At 46.2% G+C, this 24,616-nt stretch overlaps 6 protein-coding genes across 9 annotated transcripts; 3 read left to right on the top strand and 3 right to left on the bottom strand.

The window, feature by feature from the left end:
- Window positions 1–565: 565 nt before the first annotated feature.
- On the top strand, window positions 566–1,284 carry LOC118512805. Of its 3 annotated transcripts, XM_036057747.1 has the most exons (3): window positions 585–792; window positions 875–1,046; window positions 1,140–1,284. In XM_036057747.1, exons 1-3 carry the CDS (start codon window positions 682–684, stop codon window positions 1,181–1,183), a joined length of 327 nt encoding a protein of 108 aa, XP_035913640.1. In that variant the 5' UTR covers window positions 585–681; the 3' UTR covers window positions 1,184–1,284. The 3 variants fall into 3 exon arrangements, with proteins under 3 accessions (XP_035913641.1, XP_035913640.1, XP_035913639.1); XM_036057748.1 differs by having other exon boundaries at window positions 566–783; window positions 875–1,284; XM_036057746.1 differs by having other exon boundaries at window positions 586–792; window positions 875–1,284.
- Window positions 1,276–2,230, bottom strand: LOC118512803 (NADH dehydrogenase [ubiquinone] 1 alpha subcomplex subunit 5). The gene is made up of 4 exons (XM_036057743.1): window positions 2,129–2,230; window positions 2,012–2,051; window positions 1,698–1,859; window positions 1,276–1,617 (listed from the first exon to the last, which is right to left on the bottom strand). The coding sequence occupies exons 2-4, from the start codon at window positions 2,030–2,032 to the stop codon at window positions 1,429–1,431; spliced, it is 372 nt and encodes a 123-aa protein (XP_035913636.1). The 5' UTR covers window positions 2,033–2,051; window positions 2,129–2,230; the 3' UTR covers window positions 1,276–1,428.
- Window positions 2,231–2,473: 243 nt separating this feature from the next.
- On the top strand, window positions 2,474–12,624 carry LOC118512801 (F-box only protein 33). Its single transcript, XM_036057739.1, has 8 exons — window positions 2,474–3,674; window positions 3,825–3,980; window positions 4,059–4,166; window positions 4,243–4,354; window positions 4,429–4,824; window positions 5,257–5,334; window positions 5,400–5,633; window positions 5,701–12,624. Exons 1-8 carry the CDS (start codon window positions 3,331–3,333, stop codon window positions 5,839–5,841), a joined length of 1,569 nt encoding a protein of 522 aa, XP_035913632.1. The 5' UTR covers window positions 2,474–3,330; the 3' UTR covers window positions 5,842–12,624.
- A 1,038-nt stretch (window positions 12,625–13,662) lies between these two features.
- LOC118512804 (tax1-binding protein 3 homolog) lies at window positions 13,663–15,663 on the bottom strand. The gene is made up of 3 exons (XM_036057744.1): window positions 15,416–15,663; window positions 14,866–14,994; window positions 13,663–14,799 (listed from the first exon to the last, which is right to left on the bottom strand). The coding sequence occupies exons 1-3, from the start codon at window positions 15,467–15,469 to the stop codon at window positions 14,611–14,613; spliced, it is 372 nt and encodes a 123-aa protein (XP_035913637.1). The 5' UTR covers window positions 15,470–15,663; the 3' UTR covers window positions 13,663–14,610.
- A 122-nt stretch (window positions 15,664–15,785) lies between these two features.
- On the top strand, window positions 15,786–17,712 carry LOC118512802 (cytochrome c oxidase assembly protein COX18, mitochondrial). Of its 2 annotated transcripts, XM_036057742.1 has the most exons (5): window positions 15,786–15,931; window positions 16,382–16,827; window positions 16,903–17,178; window positions 17,255–17,365; window positions 17,438–17,704. In XM_036057742.1, the coding sequence occupies exons 2-5, from the start codon at window positions 16,393–16,395 to the stop codon at window positions 17,648–17,650; spliced, it is 1,035 nt and encodes a 344-aa protein (XP_035913635.1). In that variant the 5' UTR covers window positions 15,786–15,931; window positions 16,382–16,392; the 3' UTR covers window positions 17,651–17,704. The 2 variants fall into 2 exon arrangements, with proteins under 2 accessions (XP_035913635.1, XP_035913634.1); XM_036057741.1 differs by having other exon boundaries at window positions 15,904–16,827; window positions 17,438–17,712.
- Window positions 17,701–23,856, bottom strand: LOC118512800. Its single transcript, XM_036057738.1, has 5 exons — window positions 23,531–23,856; window positions 18,894–22,422; window positions 18,647–18,826; window positions 18,409–18,573; window positions 17,701–18,338 (listed from the first exon to the last, which is right to left on the bottom strand). The coding sequence occupies exons 1-4, from the start codon at window positions 23,618–23,620 to the stop codon at window positions 18,431–18,433; spliced, it is 3,942 nt and encodes a 1,313-aa protein (XP_035913631.1). The 5' UTR covers window positions 23,621–23,856; the 3' UTR covers window positions 17,701–18,338; window positions 18,409–18,430.
- Window positions 23,857–24,616: the final 760 nt, after the last annotated feature.

The raw sequence follows: 24,616 nt of genomic DNA, 5'->3' as shown, positions 1-24,616 counted from the left end.
TTTGGACAGAGTCCATGTCTCGGAGCCGTATGTGAGTACTGGGACCAGCTTCGTCCGTCGCGACAGGTATTTAGAGTGGAGAAGACCCGCCCCATCACCACCAATAATTCACTGGTGGTCGCGATCTGCGGTGTGCTATGTGCAACTCGGAACAGAGTAAGCTAATGCCTACATAATGCCGTAGTCTCCCGCTTCAAAAGAAAGCGCACGGTGTGATGAACTACGAGTTGTTTATCGCACACTTATAGTCTGATTTAATTTTAAAATTATAAGGTAGAGAATTGCTCTAGCCTAAGCCGACTTATTTTATTTATTAATTATTACGGACTGATAAAAACCTAAGCCGACTTATGATTGAACTATTATACAAAATATTACGATAGTTTGAAATATCTTCACTAAACTAAAAATTAAACCGTTTAAAACATGCCAAGAATTAAGTTCGAGCACTAATAAACTTAAGAACTGATAAGTTTTGCGAATCCCATTCATCATCATCAACAGGCAACTCCCTCGTTCACCTCGTACGGCAGTGATCGACGGAGCGTTATCAGTAAATGAATATGTATAACAAATATACCCATACGCAGAAGCGTCAGTCGTAAAAGATCGATCGTTTATAATAGAAGCACCCCAGTTGTCGTAATAAGTTTGTTTGGTGGAAAAGTAAGCCCGTCCGTGATGAATTTTAATTTAAGTTTACTGCTCCTGTACGCTCTGCTGGCGATTTTGGCGCCTCACCATTGTCAAGCCAAATCGCTAGGAAAGGCGGAGGATGAGTTGGTACGGACGGTAGGTGCTGTTTGTTTGCTAGTGGCACGCGCATGTCCTTGTAGTGTGAATTTAAATGAAAACATCTTCCCGCACGCAACAGCCACGATACAAGCGACAATTCTCGCTCAACTTTGGTGCCACCCACGAGGACGGATACGGAACGGACGTTAATGCGGAAGCGATCGCCAGCCTGTGGAAAAGCCAGAGCGGCAACACTAAGCTGGATGGATCGGCTAGCTATACGCAGCATTTCGGTGGCCTGTCGGGCGATGGTAAAGCGCGCATTAGTGGACTGTTGACTTTCACGCACGGTTACTGAACCTGTCCCTTTCGTCATGGCCCGCTCCTTGGTGGCTGTGCTACAGGGCGCGATTATAGGTTGAAGCTGAAGGTAGTTTTCACTCGGTAGATGGAACTTAAAGCGATGGAACAGTAGTAGCAGCAGCAGCAGTCATCATGGCGCTATATAATCGTCGGAGGAATTAAACCACACGTTTTACCTACTCTTCATTGGCCGCACGTGTTTGGTTTTATTTTACACCGGAAATGCGACCCTAAAAACAATGCTCATCATCATTGCCTACAAGCTTAACTCTGTGGTGGTAGTTGTGGGAGGGAAAACGAAGTACAGTTTACGAGAAAGCAGGATGCTTTTTACTTCAACTCGGGCAGATTGGCAGGTGGCCAGGCCCACTGGCTTGCCGGTGCTTGCTTAGCCAGCGGTTCCCACGGCTTCCAGCCGAGCATCTTGCGCGCGAGCGTTAGTTCGTTTTCCGCCTGCACGATCAGCTCTTCCACCTGGCCGCAGTTGATTTTCTGCTCGATTTCAAGCACGTTCGGAGTCTGGGAAGGAAGAGAAGAATGCGATGAGCAAAGGCACCATAATACAATCTGAAAACCTCCATAAAAAAAACCCAGCATACCGTAGCTACAATTTTGGCACGCTCCGACACAATTTGCTCGGTGTATCGTCGATAGGCAGCATCCTGGGGCATCTTGGAGACGGCACGCAGAATCTTGTTGTACAAAGCCGTCAGCGTGTGGTGCGGATTCTTGGCCACATTCAGACCAGTCAAACCGGTAGCCTAAAACGGAAAGCGGAAGTTGGTTAAATTCGCCGCCAGGATCCCTTACTGCTCTACTGCCGGCTGTTTGTGACATAATCATCATCGAGTCGCCTTTCCGAGGAGCCACCAGTTCGCGTACATTCGCGCCGTTCAAAGCCCCATCTACTAACCTTCTTGATAACGCCGGCCATTGCAGAAAACGGATAACGGCTAAAAGAGAGAAAATCGGGCATTATTTAGTGTGACGAGTTTAGTTTTAGTATCCAAAAATCCACACAAAACTGTACCGAGATGCTCGCAAAATAATATTTTCTTTTTCCACACACAACAGAAATGTCAGTTTTGTGACAGGAACAGCTGTCAACACTGAAGCAGCGATTACACGTGTGCTGTGGATTGCAGTGAATTCTTTTCGTTAAATTGTTCGAAGTTTCTCACAACAAATCGATTTTTTGGATGGATAAAAGGTTGATTTTGGGACCGATTGCTGGTAAAGTTTTGAGGTTTTTTCTTATGATTGCGTTAAAGAATCAGGAGCGTAAATCGATATTTTCCACGAGTTTTGTTTTGTTTGGTGAAGAGTTTCGTTAAATATCTCGATCGGAGTGTTTGACGTTTTCGTTAAAACGTCGTTGGGATGAATCGAGTATTTTGCCAAAACATAAATAACAACATCGCTCTTTTGTTTCGATCCAACAATCTCTCGCCACTGTGATTAGAACGCGCTGCAAATTACAACATCTCGGCAAAAGAAGTGAAAACATATTCAAAAGAAAAGAAAATTCGATCATCAGCTCCTCTATTTATTGCATATCCTCTCTCGTGTGCTGCGGAAAACGAGAAAACACAGCAAAAAACCAACAACAACCATTGCAGATTGCTTTTATTGGTGGGTGGGGGTGGAATTGATTGTACCACCCAAAAAAGAAAGAAAAAACCACACACACAACAGTGTACCCACCCACCAAATGGAATCGTAATACAGTGCTGCGCGTTGAATTCGCTTCCCTTTGCATTAATACGGAAGCGAGCAACCGCAAACCGACGGTCGAGACGACGCGACACGGTGGGTGAAAACAGCGAAGAAAGCCAAACGGGGGGGTGTTCACAGGGTGGCAGCATCAGCAGTTTATCGACGCACTTTAAAGAAAACGAGAGGGAGAAAAGGTTAACGAAACCGAGCAAAAAAAAAAAAAGAAATCCTCAAACAGTTTGCCATCGAAAGAAGTCGACAATTTGGTCGTCGCTGCTGCTGCTGCTGATGTTTACTGCTGCTTCAAATGCTGCAAACGTTGCTCGGTTGCTGTGATGAAATTGTTGTAGAAAGTGCTATCATCAATACAGTGCCCCCCAAGCCAAGTTCTGCCGATCGACGGCCCGTTTGAGCTAACATACTGCACTGTTGCACTGCTGCTGGTTGTGGTAGTGGTGGTGCATCGGGAAAATTGCGTCGTACTACTACGTGCTGCACTGCTGGTGGAAGCGTTTGATGGGCTTGGGGCGTCGAAGGGAGCGACCAACCACTACTACCCCATCACCGGAAGCGACAACAAAGGGCGAACGTCATCGCCATCAGCATCATAATCGGTCCGAGGACATCGTCGCAGTGTCGGAACCGTGCAGCCGTGAAGTGAAAGTGGTGACCGAATCGCGCCCCGATCAAGGGCATTCGCGACGTGCTGCTTCTGCGTGCGGTACCAGCGTGATGAGCCCAAACTGGGGCCAGCTGCCAGCCGTTGCGATAACGAACGTTTTCCAGCACCTGAACCATCTGGATCGGTTGAACGCGTCGACGGTATGCTGGCACTGGCGGTCGGTGATTTTTCAACCCAGGTACTCTGCTGGCACTTGCATGTCGCAATCAACTTTCTCCTTTTTTTTTTTTGTTCGACTTTCGCTCGCTAAAAAAACAACATTATTTTGTCTGAAAACAAATTGAACCCAGAAAAAACCCATACTAACTAGCTGTTTATTCGTTTTTAGATTCTTTAAGCGCATCCAGTTCGATGTTGCCCGTGAGCAGAACAAAAAGAATGGCTTCTTTTTGCAAAAGCTGGCTCATATCGTAAGCGAGGTGAAGATTACGTTCGATTCCTGCAATCTGTACGATGTGGAGCTGACGACGGAAATTCTCTACAAGTAGGCATTGCTGTGTTACCATCGTATGCGGCCTACTAGATTGACAGCGACAATTATTTTTCTTCTGTTTCGTTCCAGGCTAAGCAAAAGTGCTCGTTTGCTCGATCTTTCCATCTTGCCGAAATACGCAACCCTGGCCACACCCGGCCGTTTCTATTCCGAGGAAGAATGGAACTACATTCTCAAGTGAGTTGGTCCCTCGAAACACGATTTTCACCAGATTACCTTTAATCGTTTCTTTCTGCTTCCCTTCATCCCGCAGACTGTTTGTGCAACCACTGATCGCACTGCTGAGCCGTAAAAATCCACCCCTTCGGGCGCTGGATTTGGGTTGTTCCGAAATACTTGCGCTCCACGCTTCCGACTTTCTGACTGTGAGTTGTTCTGTTGTGCGCCGAATGTAGCGCTAAAACTAATATTATTTCATTTCACCTGCCTTCCTGCACAGTGCACCGCTAAACCGCAGTATCTGGAAAAGCTTGCGTTCGCCACCGTCAAGCAAGATCCGGGACACTATCCGCTTGGTTTGATTGAACCACCGCTGCTGGAGAAGTGTACCTCGCTGCGTGTGCTCACGATCGATTACGATAGCTTGTGCGATGAGTTGCTGCAAACGCTCCAGTCATTGCCGGTGCTGCGACAGCTTATCGTGCACGTGCACGGTATCGATGAGGAGCATTTCGGGCTGTCGGAGGATGCGTGGGCAAACTTTCGCAGCAAGAACCCGGACGTCGAGCTGCATCTAACGTTGGTGTGTGCGTACGAAGCGGTGGAAACACTGCACACCCACATCCTGCGGCCATCGATGCCGTTGACGCATCTGAAGGTGTTGTTCTGTGAGAAGGTTTGTTTGTTTGGGGGGTTTATTTTTCCTATGCTTACTTGATTGGTCAATTTCGATTTCATCTCTGAAGGCTAGACCCTGGTCGTATCAGGGATTAAATTGTATATGAACCTTAACGATTTTTCATGCGATAGCCCTGTGTCCTAGAGATGCAACTATCCGTGGATCCGTCATCATCTATCAACGCATTTCTTGAGCAGCACCTGATCAAGCTTTGCTTCTGAAGAAAGTCGAAGACAACTAGGATCAGAATTGTTTTTGGTTAGGCCAAAAAGAGTTTAAATCCAGGGATGGACAATATTAATGTAGATTACTTGAAGAATTTAAAGCTTCAATCAAATTCAGAGGATTGGATCGTTTAAACTAAGTCTTGAGGTCGAGCATGCATTATATATGTGTCTGCAACACTTCCGTACTCTCACACTATTACAGATTAATTGTGAAGCTTTGGAATATCTGTCGCGACACTACAAGGACACTCTTCGCAGCTTGATCTGGGTCGATTCAATGGTAAGCGTAACGATTACCTTTCCACTACAACTGACTAAATGTCCATCCTATCCGAATTCTTGCAGCGCATCGAAGAATATCGCAACATTATGGAGCTGGTGATGCGCACGGAGCAGGACCCGCTGGTAATGATGGCGTGGCGCTGCAAAAAGCTGCAGGAACTCATCGTCCACGGTTACGTGCTCGATCCGCACAATCTGGTCGGTGTAGCGCGTTTGCGTGGCCGCGAGCTCCAAGTGCTGGAAGTGTCCGGTATCCATCTTTCCATCCCATCCGTCATGGTGACACCATTTGTGGAGGTATGTCGGAAGGTTTTGTGATCCGGCCTGCTCAATTTGCGCTAACGATCGCTTCTCTTTTGCACAGGAAATAAGTGCACAGTTGGGCAAAAAGTGGTGCCCGCTGGACGCGAAAACGCTTCCACCGGCATTGCGGTTCTATCCCGTGTCGGACGAGGTCCGCGATCAGTACATCCTGAAGTACATTCGCAAGGATATAATGGAGTAAGTGCACCACCATTCACCCAGGTCTGTTGACATCTCTGTAAACGGTTTCTGTTCATGGCCACGGGATGGTTTAAATTTAAATGTACCCATACACACCGGCGCAACAAAGCGTTACAACAGTTAAGCTTAACGTTAGGTCGAGAAAGACATGAACAGATCAGTGCAGCAGCACCCAAAAAACAATAATGTGCCACCACACACACCGCGTAAGGGACTCAACGTTCCAACAGTCAATTACGTTCGTTTGTTTGCGGCCAGGAAGACAAGAAGCCAACAAGTGCTAGTGTGTGTTAGAAGATCGAACTGCTATTGCAATAATGCTAACTAACGTAAGTCTGGAGAAGGAAGACGTATACACCTATACCACCATTACAAGTTGCAAGCGAAGAACCGAGCGAACCAACAGCTCCAAAGCAGCTGGAAGACTGAGAGCTTTAAAAATCAACCACCTAGAGAAGTTGTACGATTCGAGTGCACACAGTAGGCGACGATACATTCGACCAGTGTGCGCAAAGCGCTTCGGTGTCCTGCAAGAAGGAAGAAAAAGGAAGCAATTAGCAAATTTAATCAACAGCCGCAACACCATCATCCATCGAGACCAAATGCTGGCCAAATTGCCCAAAAGGGGGAAGCGAGTGTGTGCATATCTCGGCTTTAGGGGGATCAGAATCATTGGTTTGTTTTACACTGCTTTTCCCTCAAACGGATAGCTCTTTTACTTCGGCTTCGTTTATCGTATAGCGTAAATTTGTTTTTACCCCACACACCACCCAGGAAGAGGTCCAGCAGAATGGGCGCGGGGCGATGAAATCACACATAGAAAATAGGCGAGGATTTATTTATACACAGGACTCTATACATATATATATATATATTTTAGCAAATCAACTAGCGAAGCTAAGCGGAATCTAATAGAGGGGCAAGCCCAGTACGATCTGTTAGAACGGTTCCACGACCACCCGGCGTGTCCCCGATATTGCGATGGACTTTCTTTTGATAACCAAGATCTCTCTATCCTCTCGGTACATGACGGTGAGAAAGACGAAGCGCAATCTTGCCAATCTGCGGTCAAGCGAAGGGCGGGAGCGCCAACAATCACAACCAGCAACAACGCATAACAGGAAACGAACTAGACACACAAAACCGCAACCAATCTGTGATGATAATTACCACTTTTTGTGTTACTTAGAGGAAGGAAAAATGTCGTAAACGGTCGAACCGCATAGTCGGGTTTTTCGAAAAGGGCATATGAAACGAACAGAGAAGAACCTCCGTATTGCAACACCAAAAAAACACTTTTCATGTGTTTAAAACAGTTCTTTTTTTTTTTGGTGCAGTGGATTTATGTTGGGCAACAAAACAAAACGAGTACCTAATTTATTATAGCACGTATTATTTGCTATTTGTGACAACAGTAGGCGAGAGTCAGGCGAACACGAACGAGGAGAATGCGCTTAAACCATCCAAAACGGACCATCCGCACGTTGGCATATCAAGTAAAACGAAAGGTTACGGGAAATATCTAGTAAGCGGTTGAGAATCTCGATTTACAACGGCTTTACGAGCCGCCAAGATTGCGGAAATGCCCTGCAATTCCCCTAGCAACGTAGCAACGCTCTACTTGCGGGAAGATTCGTGATGGAAATGATCTAGTAACCGATCAGACTGCGGGATCTTTCAAACATTCTTGCTTGCTTAATTCTTCATGATTAAGTTAACTATTTATTTGAAATTTGAACCCCAATCAGTTCCACGGACGTCAAACGAGTTCTTGGTGAAGGTTTGGTCTTATTGCGCTAAAATTATTCAAACGCTAACAATTTAGCTAGTCCAACAGTATCAACAGTGACCAACAAAAAAAGGGCTTCAGAAAAGGAGGAAAAACTGAAAAAAATACTTAAACATCCCGTAAAGTAACCTAACCCCCAATACACAAAAGGGCAACTCGAATCAATCAAAGTACCGAAACGAATAAAACACATCACCAAACTCACAGCGAATGAAGGAAACCTTAAAACATAACAAACACACCCACAGCGGAACCGCAAACACCTCAAGATCGTAAAGACAGAAAACGAGCGCTAATGGCAGAAACAAAACAAAAATTAGAAATGAAGCTAGCTGGCTGGCATAATGCAACAACAAAAGATGGATTGTAGAACAAATAGGAAGAAAATGAAGTGAATATTTAGCAACAACAAAAAAAAAGCATAAGAAAACACCATAAACCGTCCTAAGAAAAGAAAGTAAGGAAGTAAGGAAAAAAAAGGAAGAAAAGCATGTTGATAACGAAGCAAGCTAATACTAGACACATAAAACTCAAGAATTGAAAAAGAAAGAAAGTATCTACAAAAAAGGGGAATATAGAGCTGGAGATTTTATTTAGAAGAATGGAAGCGAATAGCACTACAAAACACAAATGAACATTTTACTGACGAGAGCAAGCAGCAAAGAAGTGCAAACGGAAGAAGGGAACCAAAACAACACTGTCTGTTACAAACAAATCTGTGCCTCAAAGTAAAACAAACAAACGAACAAAGCATAGTGCAATAATAACAATGTAATAACAGTGGAGCACAGCGGATGTGCCACAAGCATCGAAAAGGGGGCATAGCAAAAGTAGAGAAGCAAACAACGTAACAAACATCAAACAATCCAGAGAGAGAGCGAGTGATGGTTGTTGGCAGATACAAATCCTGGGACGGGGTAGACCTCCAAGCAAAATGGGTAGCCACCGAATAGGTTCTACAAAACGCAACAGTGAATTTACTACCTTTCTACTTTACAGGTTTGGTTTTTTGTTTTTCGTTGGGTAAAAATAGGGCGGGGGGGGGGGGGGGAGGAAACGAAACCCAACAGCCCTACAAACAGCAGATACAAACCGAGCAACATACAATTCCTTTATATTAACAACAACAAAAAAACAAAGAAACAAAGAAACCTACATCTGTGATACTATCGAAAACAAAAGAACGATAACGAAATAGAGAGAGAAAGAGAGAGAAAAGATGTGAAAAACGTAAATCAATTTATAGAAGACAAACAACATGAAGGAAGGACAAAAGAGAACGACTACAAACATAGTGCAATCAAAAATTAAGGAAAAAAACAAAACAACACTCAATCATAAAGTAAGTGCCAGAAGAGAGGGAATATCATTTAACTGGACGGAAAATATAGAACACGCGAAAGGATTTTCCAACCGACCGAAACGCCAGCTAGCGGCCATTTAAAAGAAGGAAAACTGGCTTGTACAACAAGGTTTAAATGGGCAAAGAACCAGTTGACAACCTCACAACATCACGCTCGCGACTGGAGAGAGAGAGAGAGAGAGAGCTGGTCGCATAAGGCTACGGATAAGGCTCCAAATAGACAAAACCAGCAAATCCAGCAATAGCTCAATTTGAGGATGGAGGCAAGAAGCATCCAGAGTTGTGTAATTTTATTTATCACAAAAACAAGGGAGAAAATGTTTTTGTTTGTCCTTTTTGTTTTTGATACAAATATCAAAGCACACAGTGTTAGAAAATATTTGATTTATTGTGTGTGATTCTTGTGCAAAAAAGGCAAAAGCAATTACGGTGACAAAAAAACACATTATCTTACACAAACAAGTGAGCATAATGTGTGTTTGTGGTAAACTTTTTTTTGTTTTGTTTACTCGAAGAACGGATAACAAAACAAAGCTACAAAACAGGAAAAACAAAAGTTATAAATTCTTCCCCCAAACAAGAAAGAAAAACAATGAAATAATAGTAATGTAAAAACAACAACAAAAAAAAACACCAAATAGTAAAACAAAACACAAAACAAAACAACTAAAGCGAAACGCATCAGAGACAAGCAGCAGTGTGAAATGTGCGCCTTAGCAGAAAACAGAACAAACTAGTGAGACTACACAAATGAGCAAACGAACAATTTAAGAAAATACGAGGAGATACAGAATCAGAACAGAACACACGTGAGCTATATAGTTCCGTGTATGTGTGTGTGTGTGTGTATAGTAGCATTACATCTTGCAAACAGGGCAAACAAATATCAAACAAAGAAGCGTTACGCAGAACATACATGAACCATACGGATGGTAAAACAGATAAGTAAGGTTCGATTTTTTTTAAATTCCATCTGTAAAAGTAGAAGCTGAGAACAAAAGTAGAAAATTGAAGTAAGAGAGAGAGAGAGCGAGAGAGAAGAATAATTTAACAACAAGCTGATGCCGGGATCGAATCTTGACTGAATCCGGTGGCGTATCCCAGACAAAAAAGAAGCCAGCAAAATACAGGAGCAAGAAGCAACAGCTAAAATGAGATCTATTTGGTGTGTGGTACAAAGGTGAGAATGTGAATCAAGTTCACCAAGAATTGCTGCCAAAGAAAAAAATCTACAAAACACTGCTGCTGCTTCCAATAAAGTTGCAAGGCATGCAAATGGGCTGGACAAAACGAATAAGCTCTTGAGACACAATAACAACTTTGCTGGCGAAGCGATAATGAAATCAGGGAAGCAATATAACGTTCAATTTAAGCAAACCACAAGGAAAGAAAAGCTGTGCCAGAGAACACATACATTCCACAAGAGCAGGAAGCAAAAGCAGAGCAGCAAACTACGAGACGAGAGCGGGGTGAGCTTGTTTAAGAAAGGAGAAAGAAACAGTGCAAAGTATTTTATCGCAAAACCACTACAACAAAGGACAAACGAAGGATGTTAGCACTTAAACGGAAAAGGAAAAGCAAAATGAATTCTATATTTTGATAGTGTTGATGGGGCGAAATGAGCCAGAGAGAGAGAGAAAGAGAGAGAAATATATGTATAACGCGTACTGCGATAAAACAACAGCCAAAGTATTAAACCCGCACACGAGAGTCCCCTTCGAGCCCTTTGCTTGATTAATAAAAACGAACCAACTCCTACTAGGTGGAAAGCTCAAACAAAAAGCAACAGTGAACACAAGTGATAAAGAAAAATACGAAAAATCGGATAAATGTGTAGAAAACGAAGGAAAAACTGTGCAAAAGGACGCGTTCTCATAAGAAGCAAGCAGACAGAAGCACATACACTTTTAAAACGAACAATGTAAAAGTAGAACAACAAGCAACAAGCTAGAGAGAACAAAACATTCAAGACCGCAAGCTTGAAATCAACATCATCTGTGATATAAGAATTACAAAAGAGAAAGAGGGAGAGAGAGAGAGAGGAAAGACGAAGCGATAATGCTACGAAAGCAAAAGCAAAAGCAAACGTAACACGAGTAACATCGATCAACATAATTGATTAAATGAGCAGCGCGCACGGTACAACTTAAAACCAAACTGTAGCTTGCTCAAATTAAAAGAAAAAAGAAACGAAAACAAAAGAGAGATATGCGGTCGTACTAATGAAAACATGGTGGTTAACAGCAAATACAATGAAACAAAAAGAAAAGAAAAGAAAATTAAGCTCAAAAAGCGCATAAATCTATTGGTTGCAAGATTGCAAATGGAGAGAAACGATTAATTGGCTGACGAGAAGTAGGCGAATAAGTGGCGCTAGTGGGTACACGCACCAATCAAAGCAGGCACTGTACAGACGGTAGCATTTTGTGCACTATCGACTGAGTGACGTTAGTGACGCTTTTTACTACAACCAGTGTGTGCTTTCTCATTTTCAAGCTTAAACGTAGCACCAAATTATTTGGTCATCCAGGAAGTGTCAACGTGCTTTTAAGTGTTTTTTTTAAAGGAGTTGAAAATTTCATTTTTTGTTGAGAGCGGCGTTATCGGCTCACTACCTAGACTAACCAGTCTGTTTCGTGTTATAAGCAACACAATCAACTTTGTCCGTTTATTGTTTCCAGGCAATTGTCTGTATGGAAAATTAGATGGATTTTCTGTAGCTAATACTTTACGCTGATTTTCATGTCCCATCGAACACTCACCATAACTTTGTTGACAGTTAATGTGAATTTTACGTAGTTCCACTTGATTTAAATTAGGCTATCAATTCTTGGGTTATCGAAACCTCAAGGGTGATAGTTATGCCAGGTTTTCTAAAATTGTCGTGAGTGAACTTTGTGCAAGACCGGGAGCAATCCGTATCCTAAGCTTGAGATAACGGTTAAGTTCATTTTTGAAGAACGTAAGGGAAGTAAGAAAGCTAGACTTTTTTTTCTTTTGAGTACTTAAAGCATCCTCTGCGAATTTTGCATTACTTTTTTCTTTTTTTTTACTGTACGATAATCAAACAGAATCACGATTTTTTTCATAAATCTCACTAATGCCAGGTCGTTAATGAATTAGTAGCTCATAAAGCTACTTCTAACTATTCTAAAGCTATTCTAACAATTCGAGCATACTTTCTGGATTTCCTGATATCAAAAATTAATGTATTTTCCTACTGTGTTTCACTCCGTTAGAGGACGGCCACGATCTTTCTGTTTCTAGTTTTATTTAAAAAAAACCTACAACGCACTCATGTACTAAAATGAAATTTAAATTAAAATAAACCCTTCCATATTAGACAAATTTTCAGTAAAATATATTTTTACCATCACTTGAAAGGGAAAGGAAAGCAAACAAGAATCTGCCGTCTGTACCGTCTGCCTCAGTTTTCCGTATTCACAATCCCACAGCAGCAGCTCTTACTTTTCAATTCCTCTATGTGTTAGTAAATTCGTCCTGTGCTTGTTTAATTAAATGTTTTCAAAAAGCAAAACAAAAACCGGTGCACTACGAGAAGCATAAGAAGCAACCGAAAATTACAACAACTCCAATATAATATGGACATGATGAAAACGGCAAAGGCAAAACAAATACAAAAGCCAGTTTGAGGTAATAATTAACTGTAAAAGTAAAGAAGAAACAAAATCACACACACACACACACAATTTGAACAATGACGAACACAAAAGTGAGCAAGTCTGTGTAAAGACAGTGTTGGTCGCCAGGATCAAAGCAAGCGCTGATAGATTTACTATCCTTATGTGTGTGTGTGGGTATGGCGAGGTGTGTCAAAGTGTGCTACTACGATGAAGCGAATTTTAAATTGTTCTATCTTCAGAACAACACACAGACGTGACGATCTTCGGATCTATTGTGCGCAGACGGGGGTGCGTAACATGATAAGATTTAAACCCTTTTAGGCGCATATGTTGAACTAAAATTAATAGCACAATTTAGCAGACCACAATCACACACATGGCAACATGTCCGTTACGTCTCTAAGGACACGAGCACGTGCAGCGACGAGGGCGCTCCAGTTGTATTCGGTTAACGGAAAAGTCTTTAACCTACAAAGAATGGCTGCCAAAGCTTTTCTTTCTCCTTTTTTTTTTGGTTGAATCTGTGTGCGTGTGTGTTTTTCCTATATAAATATATATGCTATTACGCTATATGTGCTAAAAGCTCTCACACACCAATCCCAACAGTTGCTCCATTCGTGTATGCACAATCAGAAGCAAATGTATCTCGGTGTGTATGTATGTGTCCCCCCATAGTTTTTCCTTCCCATCGTTATCAATGGACAAACAAAAAGAAACTATTGTGCGTGAACTATTTCCTTTCTGCGCCTTCAAGCGCACCACGTATGATAACCAAATCCGTATGTGAAAAAAACAAACACGGAATCGTATATAGGATAAACGCAAAAAATTGCTAAATAAAAACACAAATCGTAGAATCCACGTTCGTGTCTCTATAGACAATTCAAAACGATTGGCTTCGAGGAACAGATAAATTAAATGGCATAATAAAAGAAGAAAAACTTAACAATAGAGGAATACAGTACAATGCTGGCGTTGGACTATTTCTTTCATCGAGTTCCGGAGCGTTAATTCACACATCACCCGTCTCTCTTTTACACAGTTTAATCTTACTTTGGCATACATTTTTAATAGCTAAAATATGAAAGTGATGACGACCGCCGCCGTTTGCGTTGTAAACTACGAGAGCTCGCCCCGTACGAAAGGAGGTCTTTTTTCCTATAAAATATGTGTGTGTGGGTGTGTATGTATGACTGTTACTCTGTGTGTGTGTGTGTGTGTATTTGTTTATCAACTTTTTATGGTTCGATTTTTGCTGTTAAACCGTTTGCTGTTTGTCTGTAATATCTTCTTCTCCTCGATTTGTCATAGCTGCTCATCAACGGTTCCCGTGCGATTTCTTTTAAGTTATTTTAACCATTTACTAACACTACGTCTACTTCTGCCACATCTGTAAAAAATGCGCCTAAAATCTCACCTCACAAAAACAAAACTCAAGGAAAATCTTCCTATTATAATAAGCAACTATATAAATGCATCCTGCGGGCATTCACGCAGCCCGGTCTGCGCAGTTGGTGTAAAAACTGGCGTTAGCTAACACACACACACCCATACAGACGTTAACACGGATCTCATTGTTATCATTATTAGCTATACCTAGGGACTAACATGCTTACAAATAATCAATAGAAATATGCAATAAAAACGATCTTTCCCCTTTTCGATGTGCAAAAAATGCGTGTAAAAACCGAGCTGCTACTGCGCGAGCTGCATACAAAAAGGCGCAACGGGTGGCTTTTGAGAGTTGAACGAGACCGAAGGAGGAATATTGAGGTGGTCATGAGAGGGATATTGAGGTGGACTATTGTATGGAATGTTTAAAGCCCACCCGGAAATGTCTTGCACATCTGGAATGTTGTTGTCGCTTGGTATCCCTCGCAGCAGCCAGAGTATTTCCAGCATTATCTATATTTATGCGCGCCCGTTCGGGGATTCCCGTACCAGCTACGTAGGCTGGGTGGGTTGGTTGGTTGCTTAGGTCGACGTAACGCCTTTCCGGGCAACGAGCAGGTTTAGGACGGGATTTTTACGTATGTAGCTAACGGCCTTCTTGTGCGTTACCATGGTAAAATCGTACCCATTGCATTGCAGTATTTTATCGTGCATCCGCAGGCCCGATTTAGCTGCCGGACTACCTTCGTGTACCTCCGTCACATAAATTCCCTGCAACAACAAAGCTCCGATTCAGTTGGTGCTCGTAATACCAAAATACCCCCGGATGATACTCACATAATCCGTGTAACCCTGGGGACTTTTCCGGAAATCTTGATCGATGCCACCGCCAATTTTGAACCCACATTTTAGCACCTCCCGGCCCTCCTCGTCGATGTCCTTCTCTTTGTGTAACGTGATGGGAATCTGAGAGAGAGAGAGAAAAAAACAGTCAACGTGTAGCAACATTAGCAACAAATTCTACGCTAAGAGTGGTCAGTTTGCGGAACGAATTACTATGAATGGTTTAGAAGGCGCTAGCTAGACGGAGGAGGGAAAAAGAAGCATCAACCGATTTCACGGCCGTTTGGTCGCATTGTTTACACTTCAATTGACACTGTTGCTGCCGCCACCGCCCATCCGCCCGACCGGGAACCATTGCGGAAGGTCATTCGAAACGCCCTTCGAGCATGATTTGGTGCACGGGAGTCTAATTCCCTAACGGGATGGGGGTGCGACGAGGGTTATCTTGAACCGAATGTAAGGGGCCAACAGCTCAATGCGCGATTACTCATCCTCGCAAGGGTCAAGGGAACGCAGGCGAAAAATAGCACCAGCAGCAACTTACGCTTAAACACTCCATGGCCGTGCCAGCCTGATGCTGGAACGCTTTCTTTGCCATTTTGCGCTAGAATGTTCGCTGAGGTAGATGGCTGGCAAATGAATTGTTTTCGGCAACACTACCACCCCGTGTACGAACGCCACAGCTGAAATTCGAAGAGCTCTTGTTTCGATACGCCTAGTTCCCGAGTGTTTTTTTTTTCGTTCGCTCAAGATTTCCAAAACAACTAACATCAGGCTGCTGACAGCTGCGGATTTTCGCCCCGTTCACCGTTTGACAGCTGTCAGGAGCGTGCGTATTATTGATGTAGTATTTTCACTGGGGGCTTTAAAATTTAATTTTTAATGCTGTTTCTTTTGCTTTTTTATGCTTTTAAGGTACCAATTTGCCATGCAATGCTTTCAGGGGATTTTATTTAGTGGAGTTATTGCTTAAAATGCCAATTTACTACAATGAAATGCACAATCAAAACAAACAATGGTTGCACACAGGCACCCATGACAGCCGCTTATCAAATACACGGTGAGTTTCAAGATCCGCTACGGATTTGCTTATTGCTGCATTTGCAACAAGAAAAAAGTCCTCCAGTCTACAGACTGATAACGAACGTGATCACTCGAATACCAAGCATCACCAGTAGTAGATCTCCCTTTGTGTTGCCCGTGTTCGTAACGTGAAATGATTCATCAGCTTGTGTCCCTGTTGTTGATCGTCCTGGTGCTGAGTGTTGATGGAGCGGCAGCATCCGGAATGGATTTCGGAGATGCGTCCGCTTTAGTGATTGGCATTTTCCTTAGCGTAATCGGCATACTGGCGTGCCTCGGGCATCACGCACGGAAGCTGCGGGCAAATCAGTTCTAACCAAACCAAGAGCCAACCCACCCAAGAGCATACTTTTACGCGTCATTCACTCTAAATTTTGTCTATCTATTCCGGGATCTGTTTCATCCTCCACCACCATTCATTCCTTAGTATGCTAAGCGATGAGCTACCTAAGATCCATACGACCCTTGGCACAGACGGTGGCTGTCTCTACACGGCAACCACCCAGAATAGCACCGGCACAATGCATCGCGCTACCGCTACAAAGACGAAACTTTTCCTACGAAGCCACCGTCAGTGGCATCTGGCAGTCACTCTCGCAAAGCGCTCCGGTAGCTTACGTACAGCACGGTATGATCAATCTGCACGACTTCTCCGGACTACCCTGGTGGGCCACGATCGTTCTCACAACGGTGGGCCTCCGTACGCTCGTCACCTTACCGTTGGCGGTGTATCAAAACAAAATACTGACCCGGCTGGAGCAAATCTCGCTCGAAATGCCCGAACTGATCAAGGAGCTGAAAGCGGAAACGGCGTACGCGATAAAAAAGTTTAACTGGACCGAAAAGGAAGCCCGCATCATGTACAATCATTCGGTAAGAACCGACCAATGCTGACCCGAACCGAGAAGGAGGTAAATTTTAATCATGCTCTTCCTTCTTCTGTTGCAGCTAAAGAAACAATGGAACAAGCTAATTGTGAGAGAAAATTGTCACCCGGCCAAGACGATGGTGCTGCTCTGGGGACAGATTCCGCTGTGGATCGTGCAGTCGGTAGCGATACGGAACCTCGTCTCGATGATGCCCGATCCGACCGCGATCGAGGCACAGATTGCCTACACCGAGCTAACGCTTGGTGGTTTCGGCTGGATACCGAACCTGACCGAGCTGGACCATTCGTTAATTCTCCCGGTAACGTTGGGCATCATAAATCTAAGCATCATTGAGGTAAGCAAAAAAAAAAAACGAAACCAGCAGAGATGGTAGATCGCTCATGTCCGTCCCGCTCGATTATCCTCCACAGATACAGGCAGCATCCCGCACGAAACTACCCTCCAAATTGCAGACCATTTTCACCAACCTGTTCCGAGCGTTGAGCGTGCTCATGGTACCGATTGCGGCATCCGTTCCCTCGGTAAGTTTTGCATTCATCGCACCCGACACGCGATAGCCAATTTACTACAGCGAATCCGTTCCGTTCCGATAGTGTCTCTGCCTGTACTGGGTAACGTCGAGTGCGTACGGGTTGGGACAGAACCTGCTGCTGCTTTCGCCACGCGTTCGGCGTGCCGTCGGGATACCGCTCGTCCCATCGGAGCTTACCCATCCCTATCAACATCTGCGCAGCACGCTGGCTGCCAAACTTGGTACACTAACGAACATTGGTTCCGGTAATCATCCGCCTAGCACGAAAGCGTGAACCGAGATGTGATTGTTTTCGGATAATAAAAACATTAGTAAGACATTTTGTTATAAAACAAACCGCGCTGGTAGGGTAGTTTAGTAGCGTAAGCATTGAGAAAACAGAAGGAGTTGTAGTGCTTTTCCCTGCGATGTATCAAGCCTGATTTATTCGTTTTCAAAGTACAGAAAATGGGCCAGCTGTGGATGATAAGGCCCCATCATCGTCTCTGCTCATCTGGAGATAGTTCTCAGTCAGATAGGAGCTTGGTTAAGGATTCCGGAATCGACAAAGGGGCATCAGACACTCACAAGTGTCCAATCCAAAATTGATGTGGATTTATCGTTATATCCGTATCTCGACTAATAGCTCTTAACCCGAGTTCTGTAATAGCTTTTTATTCTGCTCATCGCCGAATCCCAATTGGGGCAATATCCCATCGCCTCAACGCAGTTCCAATTCCCTCCAATGCTTACGTTACTAAACTTCTATCCTAGTATTTCAAAACACACAATGTTATAACAATATCACTAAACCTAGTAAGAGAAGAAGCTGTTGGAAATGCAATCGGATCGGAAGAAAGGATTTAAGGTACATCATACATGACGCCATGTTGCTTTTCAAAGGGTCATTTGCAGCGACTGTTTGCTACTGTTTGTCTTGTTTTTATACCAAACTACCTGTTACCTTGTACAGTTTTCATCCTCTGTAGGGAAAAGTGGAATGAAAAGTGGATTAATGTTTAAAAAAAAAGACAAGAGACGACTTTCCCTTACCTAGCCATTAAGCGCGAGCGGCTTACACACCGTACTGATGGAGGGATTGATTAAGCTTGGCCTCAATCCAGTCTCGATAGTGTGCCACCTTCAAGTAGACGCCCGGTTTGTTCGCGTATCCGCAGTGCTTTCCCCACGACACAATGCCGGTTAAGGTGTGCAGTCCTGGAAGGAGTCGGCCAGCGTTAGGATATTTCTGAGAGAGAGAGAGAGAGAGATGGACTCCCCAACAACTCACCATCACCGCTCGGACACACCAACGGACCACCGGAATCACCGTCGCACGAATCGACACCGGGCTCCAGCGTTCCAGCACAGAACATACCGTCGATCAACGAATCCCCGTAAACCTCCGGCCTTCGGCACACACTGTCCGGAAGTAGAGGAACCGTCCCGGCGCGCAGATCGTACGATGAATCTACAAGATAAGATACTGATGAAGATTCTGTCCGCCCCCCCTGCTACCACCTGCCCACGTTGCTTACCCTTCGATCCGGTCTCCGTTGCACCCCAGCCAGAGATGGTACAGTTCTTGCCCGGTTCGTACGCTGCATCCTGTTCCGGCAGGCAGATCGGCTGCACGTAGTCATTAAACCGTACCGGCGTCTTCAGCACCACGACCGCAATATCGTTGCTCATATGATGACCCTCCCGGAACTGCTCGTGGATGTACGTGTTCTCGATGAAGATGTCCAGCTCCGCCTTATCGTACGCCGCCGTATGATAGTCCCCGATCCGCACCCGGTACGTACTCTTCGGATAGCCGATCAAGCAGTGGGCCGCCGTCAGCACGTGGTACCGCGTGATCAACACCGCCCCACACCAGTGCAGTGTCTTCACGCGCAACGACGCCTGCCACGGATGGTGGCCGTAAACCGTTTCCGAGCCGTGCACAACCCGCGCACCGTACGTCGGTTGCCGGAGCGTCGGATCCACCAAAACGCGCCCACACGAGTCCGGATGAATTTTGCGCGATCGTTCCACGAAATCGAACCTTGGGTTGGGCCTCGTAGCTCTCAGCCGGGCGGCGCGCGGTTTCGTCGGCACGTACACCCCGCACCGTACCCCTACGTCCTCCGTGTGGCCACAGTTGTGTTCACCCCAGTGCCAATGCACACAGTCCTCGATCGACGGTTCCGAACCGTTGCACGCCACCTGATCGAGCCAGATCTGCCCGGTTCCTGGTGGGTAGACGCTTTTCCTTACCTCGGCCGTCCCATTGAATCCAAGCTGCCGGCAGATGACGCGTGCCTCTCGCACACCAAAATCATCGTCACACACCGTCCCCCACGTACCGTGGTAGTTGATCTCGACCCGACCCTCACGATCGGACGGACCTCCCATCAGTCGGACCTGCAGCGGTGCCTTACAATGGTCCGGCGATTCATCCGACCCGTCCGCACAATCGCGCACATTATCGCACAGGAACTGCACCGGGACGCACTCTTCCGACGCGTGACACAGCCAGTAGTCCTGCGGACAGGACATGACCGGTGTTCGGCACACGACACCAACTACCTCCTCCCGGTTGCAATCGCTCACGCCCCACCCGTTGAACGTACAGTCACGCAGTGAACTTTCATTGCCCTGACAGCGCACCGCATCCATCATGAAGAAGGGCCCGTCGGTCTGTTCGTCCGACGCGTCCGGATCGGTAGCGTTCGGTGGGAAGTACGAGTGTGGCTTTATCTCGATCGCACCACCAGCGAAGCCTAGCTCGCGGCACACAACGTTGGCCGCCTCGATCGTGAACCCATCGTCACACACGTAACCCCAGCGATCGAAGGCACGCACCTCCACACTGCCCTGTGCCTTCTTGGACAGCTTCAGCTCGTACCCGATGTGGTCGCACACCAGCTCATCGGCACGGTTGCCACATCCGTCCCGTCCGTCGCACACTTCCGCCTCATCGATGCAAACTCCGTTCCCGCAGACGAACTTCCCATAGCACGGATCTTGGGTGGTGGTGGTGGTGGTGGTGGTCGGAGGTGTGGTTGTTTTCGTGGTCGTTACATGCGGAACATTCATCGGTCGCCACGGGTTCGGACGGTTGTCACCAAACCGGCTACGAATCGATGGCGCAGGTTTCACAGTGGTCGTGGTAGTCGTGCTCGTGGACGTTGTCCTCCGGTAGATGGGATAGACGGCGGACTCTGGCGCTGAGGCATGCTGTCGGTTGAGGGTTCCTTCGGCCGGTTCGGTGATGTACGGTGGCGGCAATGGCCAAGCTGCCAACGGAACCGGTTCCGATGCGCCGTAGAAAAACTCGTTCACCTCACTCGGTGTCGGTAGGACGTAAGGCGCGGCAGAGGAGGACCGGTCAGTGGGGTTCCGCGGCACAGGCTCTGGAAGCCCAACGACCTGCACAATCGGCGGTGCCTCGGTCGTCGTCGTCGTTGTGGTCATCATGGTGCTAAGCTTCGTCGCATTAAGCGGGACCGCCTGCTTGTGTTCCTTCATGTACGGTGTCAGCATGAGTTTGAGCGCGTCGAGATGCTGCTGGATGTCGATATCTTCCTTGCGCACCGTCGGATAAGGCGTTCCTGGTGGGCGGGCCGTAGTCGTCGGTGCAAGGTACACGGGTCGCTGAACACTCTGGACCAGCTCCGCATCGCGGTGCAGCGATTGAGGCTGCTTGGTCGGAGGAGGTCTTACGTAGATCGGGTACGGTTTCTCGGTTGGTTTTGACGCTTTCGGCTGTCGGCGATCGACCTCCGGTGCTCCAAAGTTGGACCGGAGATCGAACCCATCGTAGACGGCATCATGATCAGCATCGATCTCCTCATATTCCACGTCCACTGTTGGGTTGGTTGGTTGCGGATTTAGCTCCTCCACGTCGGAGTGAAGCGGTTTCTGACCTGCGTTGGGCGATTGCTGGTGGCTAGGAACCTGTGGCCTAACACCTCCTTGAGGTGGCTGTGAACCTGCTGGACCTTGCGATGGATAGTAAGCCGGTTGTTGCGGTTTCTGCCCGGCACTAGGCGTCTGTTGGTGCTGGTGGGTTGGAACCTGCGGGGCGACGAATGCTGGAACGGGCTGTGAACCGGCAGGAATATGCGACGGTTGATAGTACGTTGGGTTCGGGACGAAAGGCACCGACGGACGATCGTAGTCTACGATCACATTCGCCGACTTGTCACAATCGACGTTGCGCAGATGGTCACAGGTTAGGATGAGTGGATTGAACGCCGTACCGGGACCACATTCCTGCACGAACCGGGCCCCATTGTTGCAGTTGAGGAACTTGCGACAATCGGTCGGATGTGGACGCAGTCCAATTACACCCGGCGGGCAACTAAGCTCCTCCTGCTGCGGTGCCTCTTGGCGTTGCGGTTGCGGCTGCTGTCTCTGATCGGTATAGGCGGCCAGTTTCGGTGGAGGACGATTAGCTGGCTCACTGACACTGTTCAACGATGGCACCGGCAAACAGGACACCTTGGACGGATGGTCACACTCACGCGTGGCCGGATTGAACAGCGTTCCCGGGGCACAGTTCAAGATGAAGCCACGGCCCTTCCAGCAGCTCAGAAACTGACGGCAATCCATCACGTACGGGAAGTGGCCCGTCCTTCCTTCGGGACACTCCAGCCCATTGAAGTCTTTCAGCAGTGCGTGTACCGGTGGGCGAACAATCTTGGCCGGAGCCGTTTCTGCGATCAAGCGATCTTCTTCGCCGTAAGCAAAGCGAGGAGCCAAAGGAACCAAGGCTGGCTGCAGGGTGTATGCTTGGGCCCGTCCATACGCTGGGGATCGCTGAACGTCTGCTGGGTACGGTGCAAGTGGAACGGTGCCCGGCTGGTACTGCGGACCGGAAGGACCATGTTGCTGTGGTCCTATCAGCGCTGGATGTTGCTTCTGTGGCTGCTCGTACTGGTAGTGTTCCGTTTGTACGTACTGCTGGGGCGTCGGTTCTTGTTGTGCCCGGTGGTGATGGACCTGGCTGTATGCGCCGTGCATCTCCGGCATCATGTGCACATGATGTCTGCTGTGCGGTGCCGTTCGTGGATCGTAGATCTACGAGGAGGCGAGAGAGAGAGAGATAGAGGGAGGGAGAGAGAGAGAGACTTGAAATGAAACACAGTTGTTGTTCGTCTAAACGGCTTATCAATCGAACGATCACTTGGGCTTGATTAATTTGTGTGAGCTGCTAGGCAATGGACGACAGTTCGAGATGGCCAGAGAGAAGTGATCTCCAGCATTGGAGCACATGATCAGTAACGAGTTCTATTGAGGGTAAACTCGCGCGTTCTTCCCAGACTAGTTAATTTAAAGCATATTTGGGAATGGACATCAATCTCCAACATTCACCCTCGCAACAACCCTCAGAGCAAATCTAATTCTACCATTCTTAAAACGAATCAACGATCGATTGATTGATCGCATATTGAAACCGTTCCATTCACAAAGCATCATCCAGAACATTGGCGTATTTGCGCATCAGAGTGTGCTGTTGCTGGCTTTTGATAGCACCGTAACACACTTGATAACACGCTCCGGGACGTTCTTGGAATGAGATGCAGACACACACACACACACGCACAAGAGACCTCGTACGGATCGCTGTGATGACATTGTCTTCGCAAACGCCTCTATCTTGAAACCGGAAGAAATGGGATCGAGGTTATTAGCAGCGAGACGTTTGCAGAACGGAGCGGACGATTAGAAAGAAGTCCTTTAAGAAGATAAGCAGTGGGAAATGGTGAGCTATTCTGTATCTTTTGCGCCTCATTGTTTGAAACATTCGGTTTTGAGTATGAAGAATAGGAACTCAGGAAATTTAATGAACTGATTGAGAAGAAGGTATAATTCCCCAACTGACAGTTGGTTTATAGGTCAATGTCACAACAGCTTCGACCCATCTCAGATCTTCCTGACTCACAGCTGATCCTCACGCCTTGTGTGGAAGAGCGAACATTGAAAAGCCCGATAGAAGCAAACAACAACATCCTTCCCACAATCACATGGCGCTTGTGGCAACAACATTCGCCACAGACACGTCAGTTAAAGTCCCAACAATAGCACCCTTGCCTCTGATAAGCCACCAGGATTTTACTGGATGGGCAAAGGTTCTGGAATCGAGAATCTTAGACGATCAAGTATTTACTATTGTCGATCAACTTACACCAAGCACCAGCACATTGCACCAGCCACCGATCAGCACTATCAGCGCCAGCAGCACCATCGACGTACGGTTCCAAATGCGTTGCCGCATTTTTGCCACCCTTTGGCTCACTGATCTCCAGACGCAACGATCGGTTGCCCTTATCTTCTCTAATCTGTCACACTGTTTGGAAGGTTAATCTGTTTACAGTACACTTAAACACTTGACACAAACAGTCCGAAATTCCGCACACAAATGTCCACAGATATCGCGGGCAACGTTCCTTTTCCTGGACGTCTTGCTCGGTCCAGTTCTGATCGCATACTGAGCATCGCGATCGTGTCCATTCCGTAGATTACGAGCGGCGATGACTTCGGGCCCGTTTCGCACACAGCGACACAGCCAGCCAATTGGTCGAAGCATCCGACGAGGTCAAATGGTGATGGGGTTGGGTTTTGAATGATGTTGTGCGTGTAGAAACACTAAACGGGCAAAGATGTCGCCAAGTTATTTGGGTAAGTTGCGCGGTTAGAATTTAAGGGGTATTTCAGGTCATATAATTCTACCTGTGTAATATGATCTCGTAAACCTTCTAAGCTTAAACAAATCACTTAACTCTATTGTGGTAATAAAATTTTACAACCACAGGGCGACACAGATCGAAGATCATGTAAACGAAGTGGATCACCTTTCCAGCCGAGTAGCGCGAATATGCATACGGTTCACACACCATTTAGCAGGTGTTTAATAGTAAAACGGATTTTAACCAGAACAGCACGTACTACTTCTATTTATACGATCTGCGAGAGCCTATCGTACATCGTCAGTAGCTTCAGTGTACCGAGAAGGGGGGGGTGCAACATCGTCTTCGTTCGTCTCGTTGGATGGTACGAACCGAGCCGTACTTCTTATCAGCACCGTTCGTCCATCTTATGCGCTGATTATTTACGACTGGTCGCGCTGGAAAGAGCGATCGTCCACTCGTCCCAAACAGCAAAAAAAAAACAGAAACGAGATCTGCTTGTCCAGATGGTTTGGGTCAATGTTTGTATTACGCGTTGAGGGCACGCGTAAAACCCCAAACCATCTCGAAGATGAATCATGTGT

Source organism: Anopheles stephensi, chromosome 3 (genome assembly GCF_013141755.1).
Source record: "Anopheles stephensi strain Indian chromosome 3, UCI_ANSTEP_V1.0, whole genome shotgun sequence".
Taxonomy (NCBI): Eukaryota; Metazoa; Arthropoda; class Insecta; order Diptera; family Culicidae; genus Anopheles; species Anopheles stephensi.
Note: the sequence above shows the minus strand (reverse complement) of the source record. Positions and strands in the feature narration are given on the sequence as shown.

Coding starts and splice junctions, on each gene's coding strand:
- LOC118512805 (XM_036057746.1), top strand. CDS start 682: ATGAATTTTAATTTAAGTTTACTGCTCCTGTACGCTCTGCTGGCGATT. Junction 793..874: donor AGGATGAGTTGGTACGGACG/GTAGGTGCTGTT, acceptor CGCACGCAACAG/CCACGATACAAGCGACAATT.
- LOC118512803 (XM_036057743.1), bottom strand. CDS start 2,032: ATGGCCGGCGTTATCAAGAAG. Junction 1,860..2,011: donor TGGCCGGCGTTATCAAGAAG/GTTAGTAGATGG, acceptor TTTCCGTTTTAG/GCTACCGGTTTGACTGGTCT. Junction 1,618..1,697: donor GTGCCAAAATTGTAGCTACG/GTATGCTGGGTT, acceptor CTTCCTTCCCAG/ACTCCGAACGTGCTTGAAAT.
- LOC118512801 (XM_036057739.1), top strand. CDS start 3,331: ATGGGCTTGGGGCGTCGAAGGGAGCGACCAACCACTACTACCCCATCA. Junction 3,981..4,058: donor ACGACGGAAATTCTCTACAA/GTAGGCATTGCT, acceptor GTTTCGTTCCAG/GCTAAGCAAAAGTGCTCGTT. Junction 4,825..5,256: donor AGGTGTTGTTCTGTGAGAAG/GTTTGTTTGTTT, acceptor ACACTATTACAG/ATTAATTGTGAAGCTTTGGA.
- LOC118512804 (XM_036057744.1), bottom strand. CDS start 15,469: ATGGCAAAGAAAGCGTTCCAGCATCAGGCTGGCACGGCCATGGAGTGT. Junction 14,995..15,415: donor CGGCCATGGAGTGTTTAAGC/GTAAGTTGCTGC, acceptor TCTCTCTCTCAG/ATTCCCATCACGTTACACAA. Junction 14,800..14,865: donor CCCAGGGTTACACGGATTAT/GTGAGTATCATC, acceptor TTGTTGTTGCAG/GGAATTTATGTGACGGAGGT.
- LOC118512802 (XM_036057741.1), top strand. CDS start 16,393: ATGAGCTACCTAAGATCCATACGACCCTTGGCACAGACGGTGGCTGTC. Junction 16,828..16,902: donor GCATCATGTACAATCATTCG/GTAAGAACCGAC, acceptor CTTCTGTTGCAG/CTAAAGAAACAATGGAACAA. Junction 17,366..17,437: donor TTGCGGCATCCGTTCCCTCG/GTAAGTTTTGCA, acceptor CCGTTCCGATAG/TGTCTCTGCCTGTACTGGGT.
- LOC118512800 (XM_036057738.1), bottom strand. CDS start 23,620: ATGCGGCAACGCATTTGGAACCGTACGTCGATGGTGCTGCTGGCGCTG. Junction 22,423..23,530: donor GCAATGTGCTGGTGCTTGGT/GTAAGTTGATCG, acceptor GCCTCCTCGTAG/ATCTACGATCCACGAACGGC. Junction 18,827..18,893: donor AACGGAGACCGGATCGAAGG/GTAAGCAACGTG, acceptor CTTATCTTGTAG/ATTCATCGTACGATCTGCGC.